Here is a 23,499-nt window from a genome sequence, read left to right as displayed (position 1 = left end):
CAACTACAATACAATCACACCCCGTACATTCAAACGAGAGACGCGCTAAAGTTTCAGAGCGACACGACGACAATAAAATAAGCCATGTACATTGCATACCGTCGTCGTCATCAACTGGTCTGGAACCGATGTCGGATCGTACATCACAGGGGACGCCAACTCCCGATTATACTAAATAGAAGCGTCGCAGGAGTTTCTTCTCTCAGCACTAATGGTTTCCGAAATGACAGTAGTGACATTAGCCAGGCAATAGCAAATAACCAAGCCCTGGTTCGACCCTTTCAGGCGCCCTTGTGATGGAATGCTGAGCAGACATTATCCTCGTGTGACAGTCCAAGCCAAGGTTCTCTCATTGGGGTTCTTGAACCTAGTCATCTGTTGGCCTCCCAATCCGGGAACAATGGTATGTAGCGGCGAGAGACGATGTTTCTAATATTAATCATTAAAATTTAAAAGTATTTTGGAACAATTTAGTTTTAATTATATTAAGAGTAAGGTAAACCTTTTTCTATTTAAGCCGTTACAAGATTGTTGATGTTATTTATTTCTTAAAATATCCACAAATTCCCATTATAATACAGCCTTATTCCATTCTGTGGTTGTATGTTAGAAAATATCTGAAGCGGTGAGACCGCCAAATTTCTTTGTCGATTTAATTAGATTATAGATATATATTAGATTTTATGCGTTTCTACTATGAATCCTTAAAGAATTTTTTTTTTAAATACAATGTTCAATGAAGCTAGCGTGGTGATTATGGTATTTTCCTGGATTTATTTTTGGAAATGCCTACATACTATTACAATGTATACATGTATATTTAATTATAAAAAACATATATTTACATATTATACACGGTATAAACAAACATTGAAGTCACTTTGAGATGCACGTGAGGTAAATTCCTATTTCTCCTCAGCCGGGCCTCGTCAAACTGAATTAACTCGAAAATAAACTTTGTAAGGCAGGAGACGCCGTGATAAGATTAGCTTCGATGGTACGTGTCGCGACTCGATCTAGATTTACCTTTATCGACGTCTTTGTACTGAGCGCATCGACTTTGTACAATGTCTGCTATATTCTATGTGGGCTTTTAAATTCCACTATTACTTCACACAATGTACATTCGTATATTTAATACTGTATTCACTGAACATAGAGCTCATTATCATTTCAGTTTTAAGAAGTCCACTGCCAAACATAGGGCTCTCCCATAGATATCCAATAGCACTGGTTATTTGGTGTGGAATTCTCCTGCCTGGGAGAAGGTACGAAGGAAGTCCGACTTGTCACCGCGACTGTCGATCTTGTGATTTATACAGACGGCAACCGTATAGAGGATAAGGTGTGTGCGGCGTTGTATGTTTTGCAGGGCGTCACACAGTTGTATTGTCAAAAACTCAAGTTGGGCAGCTTCTGCGTTGTGTACCAGGCAGAGCTGCTGGCATTAGCTATTATTTACATTATTTACTGCTACTTACTTTAATTTCTGCTAATGCAGAAAGAACGGGATACGAGGGCCACTGCCCTGGTCGGCTCAATCCATTGCTGTGATGAACGACTCGCGGTCCACCCTCCAAACTGTCGCAAGACCTGACATCTTTCTTGCCCTAGCGTTGAGAGTGAAGGAGAATATTGTGAAAGTAAGAAAGAAACAGAAGGACATAAGATTGTACTGGGTAGAAGCGCGCATGGGGTTGGAGGGCAAATCAGTTGACCTAGGACGCGGCCCTGTAGATGCTACAGTGATCATTAATGATATTAATTATTCAGCCACTGTTATCTGTTGCCACTTAATTTGCTAATCATTCTTAAGATCGTCACATTTATTTAATGGAATCAGGCGTTACCTCGCGGAAGTCCATCCTAAGTAAGAAAAGGACCAATATTTAGCCACTTCCGAACATGCAGTGGTAGTCGTGCAATGAAATGCACCGCCCGCCAGCCCGCTGATAAATGCGTATGCGGCAAACAATGCGAATCACACAACCGCCACCACCAAATTACTCAACACGTGTTTCACCCCTCCACGGGGCATCTTCAGGAGTTATGTTACACCGATTAGTGCCAAACACAGAATCAATCATCACATTGTTAAGTCGATCTCGCAGAGAAATCTCATAAGCGACTGATATGTCTTTACATCCAAAAAATCCGTCACGGTTGAGTTCGCTTTCCCTCATTCAAGGTCTTATGTAAGGTAAAAGAAAATCCGTAAAGAGTGTATCGTCGTGCGCTGATCCGGCCGCCGCCCAGCCGCCCAGCCGCTTCGTCCCAATTAGTTTACGGGGCGCGGGCACTTGACCCCGCGTTATCGAGTTACTGCTAAACGCATTACACGAAGCGGCTGCTAATTTGCGAAATTTCATGAGAATATTTCCAACGGCTTGTTGTGCTCGGGTTTGTGTACACTCCGTACTTTGTTCGATGAAAGAGAGCATAACGGCTCCCACCGAGGACCCTTGATAGCTTTTATTATTTCCTAAAAACATATTGTATACTAATTTAAAAGGTTTGTTTTATGTTAATCTTAAGGGAAACGGAAAGACTTTTAGATGCCTTTCGCAATGACATTGTTTCTGAAGAATAAAAAGAGCAGTTTATACTTCTGTGAACAAGTGTGCATATTTTTCCATCGTGATGTACAATAATGAAAATTAATTTACTCTATTATTTCAAGAAACCAACCCTGAAAATTTCTCAAAGATTTTAGATCCTTGAAGTAGATATTTCCCGCATTCGAAATCATTTGAAAGACTACCCGTCAAAGAAGCTTAGTGCCACGGTATCTTACTTCTATACATAGCTATGCAGGTTTCTAAAACGATCTGATCTGAGAAAAGTAGTACAGCAAACGCAGTTTATTTTTAATATCAAAAAAACTTTTCAGCATTTAAAATAATCGTCATATTAAACGTTACAATTGTGTTTTAAATTAACATATTCACAGAATAATGATAATAAGTTCGTTGTATAGTGCCTCAGCGGTTGACTTGATGCATGTAAATGAAACAGTTGTGTGCGCGAGACACGCACACAGTGGTACAGTCAGCGCTCTTTGTGGGTTCTCTAATAAGCGCAGTTGCTTCGCCAATTCTCCATCGAATAGTGGATCTTGCCAGAGGTCATTCAATTCCTTTGCTCAGTGATACTTATGTCTTATATGTGCGTGAATTTATTTAACATCTTTGACGTAAAATATTAACATCTAAAATGTGTTAACACTTGATCATATTCGTTGGTTTGTGATTGTTAAACGATGGAAAGCAAAGAGCAAACGCCGATGAAACTTGAAGATTTGGAGCACGATGATCTCTTGTCGATGCTTCAGGAGTGGGAGATGGAGGAGTTGCGTGTGTTTGTGAAAGAGAAGCAGTTGGATGGACGAAAACTAATGGTGAGATTTTCGCAACAACTTTTATATAAACTAGTAAACTTGTTATTTATGCTCTATCACCTGATGTCTCTCGAATCTTGTTTTGACAGCTAATTTAAATCACCTGTGTAAAGTGATCGCTCTGTAAAATATTACATTAATGCATATTTACTATTGTAATGCGCCAGACGAATAACTTCTGATAGTACATGGTCTGCACAAACAGATAGTAAAAAATAATTAATTTTAACATGTAGTTATACGAATTTTGATAATGATTTTCTTCTATGTTATATTACGTCATTTATCCAAATTTTAAAAATACTTCTTCTTACTATTATATTAACATTGACGTCGTAACAAGAAAATTAAAATATTCCAACAAGCTATTTCATAAGTAGGTATATCTTACAGTATGGTATTAGTTATGGCCTTTCTTCTTATGACGGCAGAATAACACTCGTTGTTTTTATTGTCTGTAGCACATCTCTGTTGCGAAACTAAGCGGCGAACCGCGATAGATTCCAAGACGATGCTCTTAGCTGTCTCAGGGAACGCCGCGACGTCCCCTGAGACGGCGGCGCCCGTGTGCATTGCACAACCTGCACTATAGGTTAAGCCCCTGCCACGATGTGTCTACAGGCTCGTTGCTGCCACTCTATAACCTTTCATCATAATATCATTAATTTACTATAACCATATTTTAAATGACAGAAAAAGAGCTATACTATCAGTTTTTATATTTTGCACACCTATTATGTCTGTGTATATATAATTGTAACAGTTTGTTAGTTCCTTAAAATAAACTGTATTAGCAAATGCAGTGCTTTTATCAGCGGGCTGGCGGGCGGTGCACTTTATTGCACGACTACCACTGCATGTGCGGAAGTGGCTAAATATTGGTCCTTTTCTTACTTATATTCGTAAGTCTCATTCCTCTACCGCTGGGTCTGATGGCCCATATGTATCTCTGCTCCGTATATCCATATATATAATTATTTATTGGCGAAACAAGACGCTCTTATAAATTTATATTATAAATTAAAAGAGAACAATTTACTCTTTAACGCGATGACGTCATCTCAATAAATCCACAACACGAACGCCATTGAAGAGATATACTAAAAGTGAATCAACAAAATGACAAGAGCCAATAAACAACATGCGGTCACGGCGGGACGAGGCGAGCTCAATTAAAACAATTCACACAATCGCGAGCGTGAGGCGTCAGACCCGATTTGTCTAATAACGTAGTCAGTTCCATTTTGATTTACATTGCCACGACCGTGAGTCGGGGATAGGGAAACGCAGACTTAGTAAATATACGCCTTTTAATGTTCTAGAGTTCGGGCAAAGACACTGGCAGCTACTCTGTCCGCCGCAGCTCTTTCTCTACCGTTCTCACTATTATGAGTCTTCTAGTTCTTAACATCTCCTCAGGATGTAGACTGACCTAGAATGCCCCCAGTATATGCTTTTAATGGTCAACTGCATTTTCGTATGTAATAATTTTTATATTTGGATGTTTGAAATGAATGACATTGTCAATTGTCTTGCAAGCCAGCTGCATTATAAAACCTCTGCAGTCGTTACAATACTATAATTTGGATACACGTTCTAATGGATTTTAGTCATATATACTTCCTGAATATTTTATAAACATCTTCTGTGTGGTAACTATATTGACGTTTCATGTCTTCGTGAAAATATGGTGATTCAAATAAAACAATAGTTAACTAAATAAAATAGCTACTCAAAAATGTTTTAGGAACGGAAAGGTCGCCTCCCGATAATCTACCTTGGGCCCGTAAGGTTCTTGAGTTGCGACCATGAGGTGGTAGAGCCAGCGAGGGTAGGCTTCGACGTAGTCAAGTTGGGATCTATAAGGGACCCTTATACCTTGGCCCCTTACCCTGGACCTTGCAGAGGGTGTCTTTCTGACGATATAACTATCAAGGAGAATAAGCAATGTTTACGGCATAAGACTGTATAGTGGTCGTGGTCTTTAGAACCATTTTTGAGGTACCTAAACGACAAGTCTATATCGTGGCCAATTAATGTCTGAAAATGAAATATATGAAATATATATATATATATATATCAGTGCCATAATAAGAAAGAAAAAGTACAATGGGCGGTTTTATCCCACGAGGCAATTTCGTCTAGACAACCATATCATGGAAATAGTAGAGAGATATATAATGGGCAGTTAACGTGTACCTATAGACAAACACACATACATATATATGTATATGTATGTGTGTTACGTATGTCACATACATAATGTATTTAGCATTTATTTATTTTACACTTATAATAAATACAGTACAATGCATAATCACGAATGCAATAATAAATAAAAATATCAAACTGACTTAGCTTGCACTCAAGTCGGAAAAAATAACGAAACGGAGAAAGGAAAAGAAATGAATTAAAGTATAAATAATCATAGATGTAGTAAATACTTCTTAAAAATTTTCTTAAAAATAGGCAGCGAGTTAGCACGTCTTATATTCAGCGGTAACTCATTCCACAATCGAACAGCCTGTGTGGTAACTGATTTGGCCGTGAACTAAGAAGAATGCGCAGGAATTTTTTAATTTCAGATGATCTCAAAGACCTCTCATGTGTATCATGAAGTTATTGAATATATATATAAACAGGCATGTTATATATTCCTACTATGTAATTAATATGTTATTTATTATTTCTGTAAGCATTAATGTTTGGACAGGACATATCATATATATTGTATAATAATGAGCTGTACATTCACCCTGTAACAGCTATAATCAATCAATGTGTATATATACATGTAGATGATAGCAAATAATAATAAACATATGATTAATATATCTTCACAACAAGCTTGCAAGACAATGTCAAAGTTAACGCAACGCTAATTAGAATTAATATTTGTAGAACTTCCAGCCTGAACTTTTTTAAAGTACCCGGTGATTAATATTGCACATCGACCTTTGGAAAAAGACAATCGGCTAATTTTAGTTTCGCAGAGCGTTATCTCTGTCGCACACTATGTGACGTTTTTTATTTGATTTCTTTTGTTATAGCCCCCGCTGTTGGGACCCCAAGGACCCCTATCTATTGTGGGCCAGGGATTTTCTTTTTATGTAATATTTTTATTTTCGCGCTCTTCTAGTTACTCCTGTGATCTTTTATTCCTTTATTTTCTTTATTTCTGCAATCGTCTTTCTTTCCCTTTCTTGTCCATTTATTCCTTTATTCGAACCATTCTTTCTTCTTCTCATACCTTAACAATTAAAATTTATTCGTATGATCTATTTTATGTATATTATTATATTTACTTGCCTATTTTTACAGTTTTATTTACAATTTTAATTTTAACTCAACTTTTTCTTTTATCACGATTTCCGCCATTGTTCTGCACAATTTTAGGAACATTGGTCTTGCTTCCTTGTCGTTGATTAACCAGGTTCTACGTGACGTTTTGTCAGTCGTTGTATTTAGTGCTATTGTCTCTTTCCAAAGGTCGATGTGCAATATTTATCGCTGTCGCTGTCGCTGGTATTGTACTCCTGGGAAGTTTCCCAGGGCAATATTTCCATTGCCCATGTCCGAGCAATTTGTCTTTGCAACTAAAAATATGGTTACGAGCGGAAAACCACTGCACCTACGACACTCCGCACAGGTCACCAGGTTATATATAACAGAACCGAAAGCTACTCACTATATCACAACACCCGTTTTTAGAGAGCGGCCGCTTCCAACCGCGAAAAGCTTGGGCGGACCGTGGTTGGATCCGGATCCCTCCTTGGCTCGCCTGTGGTCCAAGTTTCCGTCCCAAGTCGCATACACAACACCAACACAAACAATACACAGCTCTACACGGGTAGAGCGCTCTTCTACATGTCTTCATGCAACTGGTACAAGCCCGACCAGCTTTTTCTAGTTTCAAGTTCACGGACCCTTACGCTCCGTGGCCTCGGCTCCGATGAAGCTGTAAATGCTCCCGGGCTAACAGCAACAACATCAATAGAGAATAAGTATAAATAGACAATGCTCGTATACACAATCTGGTATTAGATTATTTGTGGTAGGAGACCTAGGTAACAGAACTGAGCTGTCTCTGGTTGCTAAAATTGCTGAGATATAAATATTAAATTTCTTAACTTTCGTAAGAATGTGACGTGTAATATAAATAATGATTGGTTATAGGTTAAAAAGGTTAAAGACGGTTAATGTAAGGTAAACTTTATTAAAAATTGATGGTTTCAGATATAAATAATGTAATGACAATAGATAATAGTAAGAAAAAGCATTTTCCAGCTTCGGATTACTAAGTAATATTTTTAAGACATTAAATGTCATCGGAGAACTTGAAACTGACTCAGGCTGCTCATACAACTATGTTTATGGAAAATCTTTCACTGTTATCGTTGTCAGGTTATGGATTGAGCTATCAGAACTAAACAGATGCGCTAAATCGTTGTCAGTATTAAAAAAATGGTAAAAGAGCACTTCCTTCGTCCTTAAAATAGGATATTGTGTAGCATCTCCTAATTATTTGTATTTATGTAGTACTTTTCCCTCGTGAATATTTATATATATACCCACACATATATATTAATGTGTATTTTTAAATATATACCTATAAATGTGAATATATATGTAAGTATTCTTGTATGTATGTATGTGTATATGGTAAAGTATGTATTTATATGTACGTACACCCGCCCTCTCCTTCACGTCTTTAATCTTCATCCAAAGGTTGTCTGGTAAAGATCGAGCAATAAAACCGTTTCTTGTACCATATGAATATTTTTTTCTCTATTTATTCTGTATGGTGTACAAAAAGTGTTAATAAATGAATAAATGTTATCAGTTCAAATAAGTTTATTGGCGCCAATAATTTTTTGTTCGAACGGAGTTTATTGAACAATTTTCAACAGATTAATATCAGTTAGCAGATGATTCAAACAAATTGACAAAATTAACTTTGTTTTCAAGGACGTCACGGAAGGCGTTATCAAGCTCTGGCGACCAAAAGCGAACGCAAAGAAAATCGTTAAATTCCTTGAAGATTTGAAGCAGAATCCAAATAAGTACTTGACGAAATTATCAAATTCAAAAAAAGAAGTCATAAAAGTTAGTAAAGAGACAAATATCTGCCCGGAGAGTCAATACCAAACGGTGACGGTCAGAAAAATGAAAGAAGAAGTAAATGTGAATACTGTTGAAGAGATATTGAAAAGAATCGTGCCCGCAAAGAGCTTCCTGTACAGAAATCAACAGAGGACAGAAAAGGCAGTCACGTCATACCTTCCGATGGACGCGGGCGCACCAAAGAAGAAACGGTTTTTTCGGCTCAGTTCATACGACTACCCTTTCTTTGATATCAGATTGAGATTCTCAAAAACAGACAACGACTCAGACAGAGGTTACTATTCAGTTAAATCTAATAACCGCTGCTGCAACCAGAAGGCTTGTAAGAAGCAAGAAGTTAAAACCAAATACATATCTCTTCCTTCGCCTGAAACATTATCCGAAAACTTAGCTGAAGATCATTTGTATGAAGATTTAAATTATAACGAAATGACCAAAGTGTACGAGACAAAGAAGGAACCCACTCCCGATCAAGTTGCGCAAGTGAAGCCGTGTATAGTAAAAATACAAGAACTATTCCAGTCGTTTAAATTTTCTTTCTTTAGGCGAACCGAAGAGGTGTCTGCGAAGGAAAGAAAGCAAAAACCGGAAGAGGATAAAGAGACGAATTTGTATGAGAATAATGAAAATATGTTAAACATGTATGACTCCATACACGTGACGAGTGAGGATACTAAACCCGAGGATAAAGACGCGATAAAGGTAAATTAAAAATTTGACTAATCTAACTTATTTAACAACTTAGATAAGTTTTTACGAAGAGCTGGTGAAGATAAATTCAGATAAATTATGCACTGTCGACTATCCACAACAATTTCAGATGGTTGATAATTTAAAATTCAATTTGCACAGGTCTCATGTTAAAATTTGAATAAGATTTATGATAATCGATTTAACCTTGATCTGTCTCCTTCGAGTTGGTTTTAGAAATTATTTTCGTTCGCGTCGCCGGTATTTTTGCTAGCCTTAAAATATTTTGCGCAGTCATTGCTGGTAGATTCTCCAAATTCGCTAATATTGCAAACATTTAAAAGTATGTCAACATTAGGTAGTTAATGTACTACTATGTATTTTCAACCAAAAGCATACACCTATATTTTAATTTGCATGTAACTCTACCACCAATGTTCGACTCGCGGAAAACTGAGAATCTTATAATTATCTTCGTTAATTCAACAATCTTGTAATTAATAGTTACTTTCTTAATGGAAACATCTTTATTAAAATCTGTATTCCACAGATATTATCTTGTGTCTTTGTTTTTGCTATTGCATTTATTATTTCCAAATTTTGTTTTGCTTACATTTTTGCATGTTACAGTATTTACTAAGTCTCTTAAACTATATCCTTACTGAATTCGTAAACTATTAAAACATTATTATGAGTCAACTAAATAGTTTGTCTAAATCGTCGGTGTCTTGCTTATCTTTTACGACGCCCTAACAATGTCCAGTTTTTAACATTACGTTTTGTGCGATTATTTCCTCATTCCTAGTCCATATTGGCAGCCTGAGGTTGTGCACCAGTGTCTGTGCGGTGGTAACATAATGCGTGCATTGCAGTAATGACACACTATGTACCTAGACTAAACTAGGAAATAAAATAGGCTGCATAATTGTACAAACGTTTCTCTAAATTAGGTACTATGTTATATTTTAATTGAAAACAATCCATATATTAAAATAGCATGTAATGATCTCTTCCAAAAAAATTAAGCCAAGAGATTTAAACCTTATTCTTTTTTTCCAAATATGTTTGAAATAAATATAATATTGTGACAAATAGATTTATTTTGCTGTTAAGTGAATACGGTTATTTGTAACATAGTATACTTAATATTTTATTATTTTGATTATATCACGAAGTAACAAATCTTTTACATGGAGGTAATACAATATTCCCTTGTTACGCTGTTTAAGTATTAAAATCTCTCGCACATAAGATATTACAATATATATAATTGTAAGACGAAATTACCTCGACAATATCATATTAAATAGCACGATAGTTTTATCAAATTGAAAAATGTTATATCGTTTTCAACAGAAATTATTTTATCAGAATAACCACAGACAAGGCCACGCCGTTAGATTTCATATGTATTCAACTATCGAATTTTATTTTATTCTTTTGTTTATTAATTGCTGTTTCAATTGAAATTTTCATACAAACCTTCGTAGTATATGACAGTGCGAGGTAACTGTCTGTCATCGCCATCTATTGGCGCGAACCGAAGTTACAACGTGTAAAACAACAATCAATGTACGTTGGGAAACATATGGATAGAACTACAATGTCTCCTTTTGTATTAGGAGCGGTTTTAAATTTTATATGAAATTAAGAAATAAATACTATGTTTATAAAATATTTAGGCGCTATGTAGATTTAATTGATATCTAGTAATCCGCAATAGTTCTTAGAAATATTTTCAAAGTGTATTATTTAAGTATTTATGCAGGTAAATCGAATATATGTAATACATGAATCCAATAAAATAAATTATAATTATCTTCCTATAGTACGCCCGTGGATACAATTAAAAGATTGTTTACTTTAAAAGCTGCGATGATATCTTCATTATTTGTATCTAAAATGCTACATTTGTAGACTCTGCCAGTTGAAGACTATCTGGATCCAGTGCAGCTAAGCAAGGATTACTGCGACGTGGCCGTGCACCAGAAGGAAGACTCCCTGCTAGGCTACATCATGAGCTACTTCGAAAACAGATTCGGCAGGAAAGGTAAGAGATGATAATACTTAAACTTTCTTTTTCTAATCTATGTTATATGATAAAAGGTAAGGATATTCAATTTTAATGTACATAAATGAGTAGCTGAATTCAAAATATCTTTATTCAAGTAGGAATTTAAATACACTTTTTAATCATCAATTATTTTAATATTATAAATCAGGTCAGTGCTGTTAGTCCGCTAGTTAGGTACCACCGGCTTGTAATGCTAATTTACATATAAAGACAGACACTTAACATTTGCTCTTTTTATAAAGTTTAACATAATGAGTTAATAAATCAAGTTCCATATATTTCGATCAATTAAAAACTCTCAAATGCTATATGAAGTAGTTCTAATTTAGATGTAAAACTAAGAGACAGCAGCAGTTGGTGGTCAAAGACGGACTAGTATCGAAAAAAAAAATTGTTAATTTTTTGGAAACGAAATTTAGGCGTAGTTAGTAGTAGCGTAGTAGTGATAGACTTAATAGGAAAGAAGAGGGAGGAGTTACGCAATTAAAATCTTCACGCGATGAAGACGAAGATTATCTGGGTTACAAATGTATCCGCTAATAAATCAGTAGGTGACGTGACAAGTCGGAGAGAGAGGTTCAGGACGGAGGGAGCCGTGAGGGCTGACACACGTCGTCGTCTCGGATATTACGCTCGGGCCCCAAACTGCGACTCGGCCGGAGGAAATGATCATATTAACGAATAACGCCATTCGACATAATTTCCGACGCAGCTCTTAGCGGCCGCGTATCACACCGTAACGTCTTGAGAAACGAACATTGAGTTCGGAAAATGATTCTACTTTATTATTTGTGAAAATTAAAGAAAATTTTCTTAAAAAAAATTAAAAAATTAAAAATTGTAAAATATGCGTTAAAAGAGTACAATTTTCTTGTGAGGCTCTGTTTAATCGATCCAATATTTCGTGACAGTAGTATATGTTTAAATACATATTTATGTATTTAAAAGAATTAGTCTCAAACTGCGATGTGTGCCATGAAATACGGATCAACGCGAGTTGGCGCATCAATTGACGTTCACATTGGCATATAATTACATCGACAGTTATAAATAATATTATGTTAATATACATATGTATATATATACACACATATGTATGCATGCAGCGTTTACATGATCCGAAACGAAAATATGAACCAATCCGATGATATTATCCCTTAAATGCATAATAATGTAAAACTGCAAAATACTACTTAAACGTAAAATGAGTACTACACTTAAAAGTAAATACACAGTGTTATATATCTACAACTTAAGGTTTTTAAAAAAATAAATATAAAAAATATTACACACATATTTTTTTCTATTTTTCCTTCCATTTTAGTGTACTTATCTGCAAGGTAAATATTTTTTTAAAGTATAAATATAAGCCATGCATTTAAGGGTTAAAATATGTAGTGGCCCGGGCCGTGACTCCTTGGCAGTCCTCGAGCCTCGGTTTAATAAAGAGGTTTTCGTTCAGCGCTTTTGTGAACTCGCGGTATCTGCAAATGTCACTTTGGCACCGGTGTAAGTCCGGTCCAAGAAAAAAAATTAAAACAAAAGGGAATTGCAAATATAGGATCATCATCTGCACCAGGACGCAGGAAGAGGAGATCGTCGGGGGAGGCCGGTGACTTGCAGTGGTCTTCTATCACCCGAGATAATGATGATGACGACCTGGAATAGCTTTTCGAACTGCACCATAGCATACAGCATAGCTTTTTATTTCGATTTTGATTAAGAATATCTCTACTAAATATTCTAAATAGATAATAGCATGTATAAATAAATGGATGAACGTTTAATTGATCAAAAAGAACCATGACGATGGGCTGAATTACACGTTTCATAGATTATCGTAACAGAGCGATGTAATAGGTAGTATCTACTCTCTATAGATATAGGCATAGACCGGCGCAATGCCCGGCCCGTCTCGTCGAGCGGCGGAGTTAATTAGCTAATTAGAGGCAACGCTGACTAACAAGGCGGCCATTATACACTTGAATATCGATGAGGCGAGACTGTACAGGGTGATTTTAAAATTAACTATTGTTTACTATCTGTCCCGGTAGACTTTGTGACAAGTAGTTAATGGCTTGTCGCATTCCAATAGAAAAATAAATTAAAGACAGAGTAATTGGGAATAGCTTTGAAAGCTTTACGGCTGTTTTCTGACAAACGAGCGAGCATTTAGGTTCTACAGTGACCACGGACTCGAAAGCCTGCGTAGAACGCCCATGTACGAGAAAAAAATCGCCCTTGTTAAGAAAGACGCTGGATGTAGACCGTTGAAAATTGAGGGAGGCTTAAAGTCCGTCAGTGGACGTCTTACAGCTGAAATGGTGATGATCGAAACAGGAAAAAAATGTTACGTTTCGGTGTGACGGAGGCCGATCCGCCCCAGAGCCTCTGAGATCGCGCAATGAAATTAGCGAAATCTAATAAGTTGTAGTGAGGGCGACAGCGGGCGTGAGGTAAGACGAGAGAGGCGAGGGGCGTCTATCGGCTTGATGTTTAATTATTCATTAGTAATAATGAGACACGCTTTTTTACAACTTTGTGTTATTTTTCTGTGTCTTTGTTATTACAAAAGCAATTACTTGTGTAATTATAACTTTAATTTACTATCTAATTTTCAATAATATTTCAATTTAGCCAATTACTAACAAATAATAATAAAAATTTTAGAGGTAAGTCACAAAATTATAGACATCTTTACCAGATAATGTTTAGATATAGGTAATAGAAAAGACTCGCGATTATAGGTCGCGGGTTCGATTCCAATTTCAATACAATCTCACTGTACATTAATTATACACCTATCCCCCGATTTACACGGTACTTGTTTTACACGTTTTCGCTTTTACACGGTTTTCTAAATAAGTTTTTTCCGTTTTAATAACCGATTTTATTATCATCTCTCATAATGTAAATATTTCTGCTTCAAAAATTACAAATAACTTCCAGAGATGAAAGTGAATTCGAACCTTCGATTCCGAAAAAAAGAATGAGAATAATTTTTTTTTTCTTCTGTTTAATTTATATTGTTTAATTACAATATATATAAGAAAAACAGTTTTTCCGTAATATATTAAATATTTTAACTTGTCAATGCATTTAATTTTTAATTCTGTGTACACCTAAAATTATTGAAAAGAATCACAACTGTTAAAGAGCAGAATCATGCATTTTCTGCGAGTTTTTCGATTTACACGTTTTTCTCTGGAACGTATCTACCGTGTAAATCGGGGGATAGGTGTATAGGATTGCCACAGCTCACCAACAAGTTCCCATAGGACGAACTGCAGCGTCCTCTGTGTACCATATCACCACACTGCGATCGCCAACCCGCCTGCCATGCATAGCGATTATGGTATATCTCTCTGTTGATATCTTTGAGCGAGGCTTATACCTTGCAGTAGGCGTCGACGGGTTGAAACGTTCAATAGAAATAAAGAAAAGACAGCTTAGGGTAAACGGATTCTACAGAGTAGATATTACCTTATAAATAGAATACATACATATTTAAATCTAATTTAGAAACAGTATAATTATAATAAATAAAGATATTTAAACGTACGAATACAATCGATATCATCACCATTTAACCAGTGGATTGTCCACTATTGGACATGGGCTTCCCCAATAAATTTCCAGGACCTATTAGAAGTGGCTTTCAGCTTCTTCCAACGAAATTAACAAAATCCTTTCTGCCGGTGGATGTTCTACGCATCGCTTTCCGTTTCGTATTCTACATTGCATTTCATATTTTATCTGTTCAGTTCGAAATTAAATCAAGTACACAAAATGAAGCAATTGCCGTAAGACCTGAGCGGCTGTAATTAAACTCTCATGATCGAGCCGTCATATGCAAAGAGCTAATGCATATGTGTTAATAGATAATTTTTAAGTCCCCGCATGGGCCACGAATGACAAGCAAAAAGAAAAAAAAATTAACTTTCTCATACTACTCCGTATTCTTTTGGTTTTATTCTCAATCGCATGTGGACGACATCTGGTTAGTGATGTACCTAACCCCAAACAGGTCGAATATCGATACTGTTTTTTTTTAGTTTTATTAATAAAAATACATTTTTGATATTATGACTTTATTCGATTGTTGCTGAACGCTGTTAGCCGTTTTGGCTTTTACAGTTTCATCAGGCTCAAGGCTCGCGGACCCGCACTCCTCGAGCAAATAAATTAAAAAAAAAAAATCTTCGTCAGATTCGTCGCCTGACTTATTGTATTAACTGATTGAAATCTACCCGGTTTTTGGAGTAAGGTGATCCTTTCCTTCCAAGATAATTTAGCTGAATAGATATCGGAGCTGGTATAGGATCATTTGGTGTCGCTGGCGAGTGCGGCGCCGCGTCGCGAACACGAGGTCTTCGCGTTTTAAAACCGATTCGGCTGTCGCCATGAGACTTGAGAAAGCAAGATGATATTATAGTGTACTGTTCTTCTATACATTCATAATATCTTCCACTAAGGGTCATTAACAGTAATCACTTTTGCACTTGAAGATACCAAAAGAGACCGTTTTAAAAATTAGAATTAAAATGAGCTCAGCTGAAAGGGTATATTTCAAATTAAAAAAGTAAGCCACGAGTCTTCCAAAGAGTTAAGAATCTCCTGTTTATTTGTGATAACTTATACATGTTCTTAAAACAGTTTTTGTTTAATAAACTTTTTAATTGATGATTGAGGGATATTTTACAAGCGTTTGTTGTTATAAGTAAGAAATCACTCAACACGTGTTTCACCACGGGGCATCTTCAGGAGTTATGTTACACCGATTAGTGCCAAACACAGAGCACTTGTGTGATTCGCATTGTTTGCCGCATACGCGTTTATCAGCGGGCTGGCGGGCGGTGCATTTCATTGCATGACTACCACTGCATGTGCGGAAGTGGCTAAATATTGGTCCTTTTCTTACTTAGAATGGACTTCCGCGAGGTAACGCCTGATTCCATTAAATGTTTGTTGTTATAACATACTGTTGGCAAATCAAGTTAACAATTTCAAGGAACTTTTTTCTTTAGTATATCACGTTTATTTATATTTATAGCGCTACCCTTTGTACATCGCTAGTCTCTAAGGGAAAAGAAAAATATTTACCGGGGACTTCAGTCAAACTTCTATCATTACTTTTTAGTATCGACTTTAACGGACATCACTGTTCGAGCCGCTAAGTTTTCATTAATGAAATCAAAAGTAAACATTTGTCTTTGCGACAGTACTGTTGTGACGCTTCGAAAGAAAATAACAGACAGTTTAGTTTCAGTGTACACAATAGGTTTTAACCATTATCTAGATTAATTTGACAAACCGTTGAACTATATATGTGTATATCATTGATGTGTGATGTGTATGTGTTAGTGAATTCCATTTTTGAAAATATCAAATGAAATGGTGAAGCATCTGTCTGCTTCTAAATATTCGTTGCCTTATTGTTATTTATATATTACGCAAGGTTGATAGGCAGAGCGTGAAAGACGCTTAGTTTACACCTCGTTCCAAAGCCTCCAAGGCTTCATTAGTTACCTCGGCTGGGGAAGTTACTTCACATACAATATTACTGAATTGGCTGCTGAGCTTTAAACCGCTCAGATGGGCGCTTCATGGGCGCTCCGTGGGCGGCGTGGCTATGTCCCTGAGTAGGTAGACCGACATAGTTCAGGTTGCGAGACGCCTTTACATGCAGGCAGCGTAAGGCCGGCAATCATGCCGATCTTTAGAGGTCTATGTCTTGCTGGGAGGCTTTATCGGCTTGTATGATGATTTCAAATGCATCCAGATGAGAGATCTCTGGAACAATCCAGACAGGTATTTGACTTCTGATTCCTTTCACAATTATACTTTACACAGTAATCCGATAAGTCAGCGATTGCAAATTTTTTTTAAAATTTATTACAAATATTTTTGAGCAGCTTTTATTTCATAGTAGATACGTGATGTATAAAGTAATTCGTAATGAAGATGCCACCGGTCACCTTCATGCTGTGTACCCTGGGCGGTTGCATAGCAACGACCCGGGCCCCGTGCCGCTCGCAGCGGTGATCCATCAACCGCCGCCTAATGAACAGTCATACATTGCGTGCTTACTATGCAAAATTTTATGTAACAATAAGACAAGAAGAGGAAGGGTAATCAGCTGACGATGAACGTGGCTGTTTTATTTTAACAGTTCAATGTATAAAATGACATAATACAATGGTTTGTACATCACCTGTAGTGAAGAAAGTAGGTGTAATAATAAACGATTGAAATAACCTGACAAGGTTTGTCGCAGACTATTATATAATCTGGATACATTTTTTTTAATTTCGTTCACTATATCATAGTTAAAACGGATCTTAAAATGCTTTTAAAAACTTAGTTGTAGGTAGGTTTTTAGTTTAGATGTAATCAATTTCCGCGGCAATATTATAGAAGGTCCAAAGTAGAAGTTAGTAGTAGTATCTAAGCTTAAAATGAAATATATGTCGTGCTGTCAGCCCACGAAGTCAAAAAAGCCCTTTGGCCAACTGCCCCATACACGACTTGGCCACGTATCACCCCAATAATGTTGAAGTAACGACTCAAAGCTGCCAACTTTATTTCACTTTTTAAATTCACGAGCTTAGTTATTGCAAAGATGTCTAGACACGGTGGTCTGCTTCCTCAAATCCGGTGAAATTTAAATACGGCAAACTGAAGCCATTGAAAAAGAAACCTTAATACCAACATTTAAACTAGTATATTTAGTAACAAATGCGGTGAGATGTAAAACTTATCTACACTGAATAAAATACGAGACTGAAAAAAGAAATTATATTGGAAACGATTTTAACACACAAATATATACAGTCCGTTAGCGTCAAAATGAGGTGAAATAACGTCCGCAGGTCTAGCCACATACAGTTGAAACAATTGTACTGTAATTATAATAATACATTGTTACTAATTATAAATTCAATCAGGAGTTTGAAAATAAACACAACTAAATTGGAACAAATTGCTTCGAAGCGTGGTCAGGCTATGAACCCTATCTTTACCAATTTCTAAATTTGTACGTTACAATGTGCCCAAAGTCTCTAATTATTAGGTGATACCTATATGGGCACAGTACACCTGCCCAAGCGCATGGATTTATTTACTGTAGGTCTTTTTTTTATATGTCCCCGCTTTTGGGGACCTCTCCTTCCCCTATCTCGCGTGGGGCAGGGACTTTTTATTTCTAATAATTTATTCATATATTTTTTTTATTATTATCATTCTCCTCTTTCATGTTTCATATTATCTGTCGTACTGTTTCTTTCGTTCTACAATTTTCCCAGTATTTCTCTTTCATTTCATTAGCCATACATCCATCCTCAACCACTTCATTCTAGATTTCCTTACTAATTTATTTTGCAACATTACAGTAGATCTTGCCTCCACCGTCTCTGACAGCAATACTAGTACCCACAGTAAGTAAGGGCCCCGTGCGCGAACATACTGCCTCTCCAAGCAGGAGATGGAGATGTAAGGCTCACTCACTTCCCGTGTGCCACCAAGAACTAAAGATTCAATTCTTGAGAAACCAGATAAGCTGGTTCTCCTATAACCCAGATATGGGAGTAGTTGGCTCTCTTCTCAAAACCCATCATGGGATCCTGCCCACATCGTGTCTAGGTGACAGCGGCTAATGATGATTTATTGCGTTTTTAGCACAAACGGATTGTGCGGTGTCGTGACTGTGTAGAATAAAGTTCTCGTATTTACCCGGCAAAGGAATGTGATTTATAAAACATGTGCTAGTGTAAAATCATCAGAGATATGTTGCGTCTACACTACACTTCAACTATATTAAAGTTTATTCAATAGAATAGTAGTTAGTGAGAATGCCATAAGCGTCGACATGTGCTGGTGGGTAAAGGTGGGTGTGCCCCTCGTGTACAACGTGGGCGCACGCGTGGGCGCAGCGGCGGCTGATCTCTTCTGTCGAATGTTTCGCTGTCTCACCGACGTCGTCGCAGGTGAGAGTTTAGATCACGTGAAGTATTTTGTTTGACCTAACTTACACTGTTACTTAAGTGATATTTGCAAGTCATGGCGGTTGGCACGGCGCAGAGAGCGCTTAGCCTAAAATCCAGTAAAGCTGGAGGACTTCTCGGGAAGCATTGTCTCGGGCGGCTACATACTACAGTTTCACTGGATCAGGAGTTTACCCAGCTCTTAGATCTTTCAGGTGTACGTTTTAATAGAATGACTCCGCGAAACAGAACCCCCGGAGTGGATATTGGACTTTTTATCTGTTTCGGTAATTTGTCAGAGACTTTACATACTTTTTTAATAATTTTTTCACACTTTTTCTTTATTGTCATCCTCCTACCGTCTCATGATTTTTCACACGCTCTCCTTACTTATTTCACATTTTTTTTATTCTCATGTATACTTTATTTCAAAGTCTTCACATAGAATTTTATGTGATAGTGTACTTATACTTTTTGTTTCTGTCTAAATATATTCATTTACCAACGTTTATCACATTTTATTACAATTATTTTACCCTCCTTATCTTTGCGGCATAAGATTTGCTTATCCGACTATGGTCGTTTTTTATTTATACTGTCACAATTTCATTTATTGTCTTTAGATAAAATTCATGCATCACCTTCATCCTTTGCCACATTTCTTGCATTTTTCATTTTCTACATTTATACAATTTTTCTTGGGGTAGGCCTATGCCTTACAGTGGGTGTCTATGGGCTAAAACGAAGATGACGACTGCTTTTTCAGGTTTAAATTATACGCATATCTCGAAAGAGACTGTTGCATATTTAATATTGTATTTAATTTAAATAACCTTCGTACAATTGCGCATCTTATGTTTTCCTAGTTTGGTCTTGGTGCTTACTGTTACTTTAAAGAAAGTTATTGAAATTATTAGAATTAAAATTTGATTAAAATGAGATTTTTCAGTTTTGACGTCATTAGGAGTTCCAACGCATAGATATTACTTGTATATAGAGACCAAAAGTAAAATGTGGGGTGGATGTAGATAGTTCTTTCATTGTTAAAATACTGCTGCCATGTTCGGAAAGTTGATTCCATTAAGAAGATACTTTTTTAGAGGAAAAGATAAAATTCTTTTGTTCAACTTTGAAACTTAACTTAACTATTATTGGTCATATTTTCATTTTTTTTATCTTATTTTTGACTCTACTTCGCAAGGTGTTGTAGTTGTGGCGAAAAAGCCGGACATAAATACATTAAAAAAGGCTTTTATACATTACAGAGACTAACGACGGGACTCAATCAGAAGATTCAGAAACCGAGTCCAAAGAGTGCGAGGATAAATGGAGCGCGAAGAAGCCGGTTACCAATATGGCTGCGAGACCATTGCCGGTGCCTGTAGAGAACGAGTCCTTCTACATGGACGTAGACCGCGCGGAGGCAGAGAACCTGCTGCGGGGCCAGCCCGACGGCGTCTTCCTGCTTCGACCTTCAAGCCAGGTAGCTTACGAAAATATCCAGTTTCCAAATTCAAATTCAAAATATCTCTATTCAACTAGGCACTTGAGTTTTGAATCATCATTTCTATTAATGTCCAATTCCTTAACATGGCTATGAGTGTCATAAAATATAATCTCAAACATCTCTTTCTGGAGTCGAAATCCTCATTACTGAGGGTATAAATGCCCACAGATTGCTTTTAAGCTTAACATGCGCCATCATCACATCATCTAATAGAGCTTGTTGGAAGCTGTATTCAACGTCTCCCGACTATCTGAACAATGTCTTCGAGTCAGTCTTGTGGGCGGATGTCCTGCGCTGCGTTTCCTCGTTCATAGTCATCACTGCAGAACCTTAAGGCTCCAGCGGCCATCTGTTCTCTCTACTATGTGGCGCTACATCCACCTGAACTAGCCAATACGCTGGGCAACTTTCTTTCGCCTACAGACTTTCTAATTTCTCATTTATTTTTATTTGAACAGATATATTATACAATATATAGCTTTGTTTATTTCAAGTGAAGAAGATACAATTCACTTAAAAATCTTTTATCGCAAATAGATGTCATATGTTTTTTGGTCACACGCTTTGGGACGGTTCAAATAAAATTTCCTCAAACGACATGGCACATGAGCACGTGCTACGGATCAATCAGTTTTTATTCTTCCCAAAATTCAAAAGAGTGCTACAACATTGAGAGTTTTATCCCATTTGCCGCTCGACCGATCGGCTCGGGCCCGCGGGTGATCTTGTATTTATTACGCGTGTCAACCCTTTGCTGGTGTTTTATTTCTTTTTTTTTATCCTTTTGAGCCTCCACACTTGTTTCTACTTGGAACTATTCACTTACTGCGAAATTTATACCGACGTAAAAATTGAATTTACATTTTGTTGCTATTTAATTTTTACAGGCGCCATGCACGCTATAAATTCTACATTAAACGCTGTAGAGCGCTCACGAGTGAATTTAATTAATAAAACTAGACGAAAATATAAGGTACTTTGTATATTTCATCTCTCGTATGAGTGATGTGTGGCTGTTGTGAAAATTAGGTAATGTTCTCCATTCGCGGAACTGAGTTGGTCTGGCATTCAAGTGATAGTGAAAGATACGGGACAGCTTCGTTTAACGTCGGCTTAGTAATCGTTACATCTGTTAGCCATAACAATAGCATAACTCCTGCAGCTTTTTATTTCAAATTAAAGTTATACTCGTTAATATTATTAAATATCTCCTTGAACTTAAGGTTCGACATTATTTCCTATTCAGACACAATTGTAGGATGGTAGGATAGGATTGACGCCATCAATTTGAAGTTGACTTTAGGAAGTTCGTTATCCTGTTACGTACTACTAGTGTTATGTCGAGCGGGCATAAGCGAAGCCTAACCGTGCGTCCCGCAAGTCGGGAGATTCGCCGAAAAGACCAGATGGCGGATTAGCAAGCGGCCGAACAAATGTAAAGGTTCAAGTGGCAGGTGATCCACCTCCCGTGATGACAACTAGGTTTAGACAGTGTAAATAATGTAAGCTTGTGTTGGCAGCCGGGTCACGCGTACACGCTGAGCGTGGCGTGCGGCGGCGGCGTGCACAACGTGCGCGTGCGCAGGCGCGCAGACGGGCGGCTGGCGTTGGGCAGCGCGCGCCGCGGTGAGCGCAGCTTCGGCGGCGCTGTTGAGCTGCTGCGGCACCACCGGCGGCGCCGCGTGCTGTTGCTGTCCGCCGGCCGCGTCATCGGCGCCACGGCGCTCACCTCCACGCCGCAGTACTACCACACGCCGCGAGCCCTGCCCGTCGCAGCTTCCTAGCACCATAGCACTGCCGGTGTTCACCTATACAACATAGTGTCCGCTTGCAGCTTTCTAAAACTACTTATGTGGACAGACTTCATTTGGCCGGAGCACGAAGAGATGGTTGCTGGGCTCTGCTCTCTTTTATTTCCTTCATTGGCTGGCTATATTCGAAAGTTGGTGGGCGCTGTTAGCCGTTTTGGCTTTTACAGCTTCATCGGACTCAGGGCTCGCGGATCCGAAATCCGCGAGCTTCCTTCATTCGTCTGGTTCGATTCGCCTAAATGTTTGCTATTAAAAAATCGCTTACGCTTATAACGTGTACCAAAACCGAGTCGACGACCAAAGTTGTTCATGATGCTCAATCAATCAGTGAAGAAAACACAGCGACTCTTACAGCGTTTTGTTAAGATTTTAGTGACTATTTGGCTGTTTTAATGAAGACAGAGGAGGGCGAGAAGTGAGGGCATTTCTATAAGACTTTCGCTCTTGGATTGGACCCCATTATCAATATCATTACCCTATTATTACCATTATCTCAAGAAGTGTGAGTAATTCAGGGTTGGCGTTTATTATTTATTGATTTTACAGTGCCGGTAAATATGCGTTGGCATAAACTAAGGGTATTCAATGCAGTCCGCAGAGCTGGTAAGGGATGGCTCTTCCGGTGCCCTTCGGAAACCGTTACAAATGTGGTGATTATATATGAAAGAATTATTATTAATTAAATTGTCATAATTAATCAGTTTTATTTAAACGTTAATGATTCTTGATAGCCCGCATTATTTTTGCGCACAAAAATGGACAGAGCCGAAGACAATACGAGACGATAAACCTAAAAATGCAGTATAACCATAAATTTGTAAACTTGTATATTGTTATGTGCTTCCATCGTGAATGATATTAATCATAAGTCATACAGATGCGCACACTTTGGGGAGCTCTAGATTAAAACTTAC

General features: G+C 37.4%; 1 protein-coding gene across 1 annotated transcript; it reads left to right on the top strand.

Moving 5' to 3' along the window:
• The first annotated feature begins 3,152 nt into the window (after nucleotides 1–3,152).
• LOC137926044 (uncharacterized) lies at nucleotides 3,153–23,015 on the top strand. The gene is made up of 5 exons (XM_068769580.1): nucleotides 3,153–3,397; nucleotides 8,366–9,223; nucleotides 11,129–11,261; nucleotides 20,533–20,750; nucleotides 22,295–23,015. Exons 1-5 carry the CDS (start codon nucleotides 3,260–3,262, stop codon nucleotides 22,556–22,558), a joined length of 1,611 nt encoding a protein of 536 aa, XP_068625681.1. The 5' UTR covers nucleotides 3,153–3,259; the 3' UTR covers nucleotides 22,559–23,015.
• Nucleotides 23,016–23,499: the final 484 nt, after the last annotated feature.

Source organism: Battus philenor, unplaced genomic scaffold, assembly GCF_028537555.1.
Source record: "Battus philenor isolate CCGP_79_NKW_IND1 unplaced genomic scaffold, ilBatPhil1.0.hap1 SCAF_28, whole genome shotgun sequence".
Taxonomy (NCBI): domain Eukaryota; kingdom Metazoa; phylum Arthropoda; class Insecta; order Lepidoptera; family Papilionidae; genus Battus; species Battus philenor.
This window is presented reverse-complemented; position numbering and strand designations above follow the sequence as displayed.

Excerpts from the sequence above, each read along its gene's own strand:
- LOC137926044 (XM_068769580.1), top strand. The coding sequence starts at position 3,260 with ATGGAAAGCAAAGAGCAAACGCCGATGAAACTTGAAGATTTGGAGCAC. Across the intron at positions 3,398-8,365 it reads TGGATGGACGAAAACTAATG|GACGTCACGGAAGGCGTTAT; the intron begins GTGAGATTTTCG and ends TTTGTTTTCAAG. Across the intron at positions 20,751-22,294 it reads TGCTTCGACCTTCAAGCCAG|CCGGGTCACGCGTACACGCT; the intron begins GTAGCTTACGAA and ends TTGTGTTGGCAG.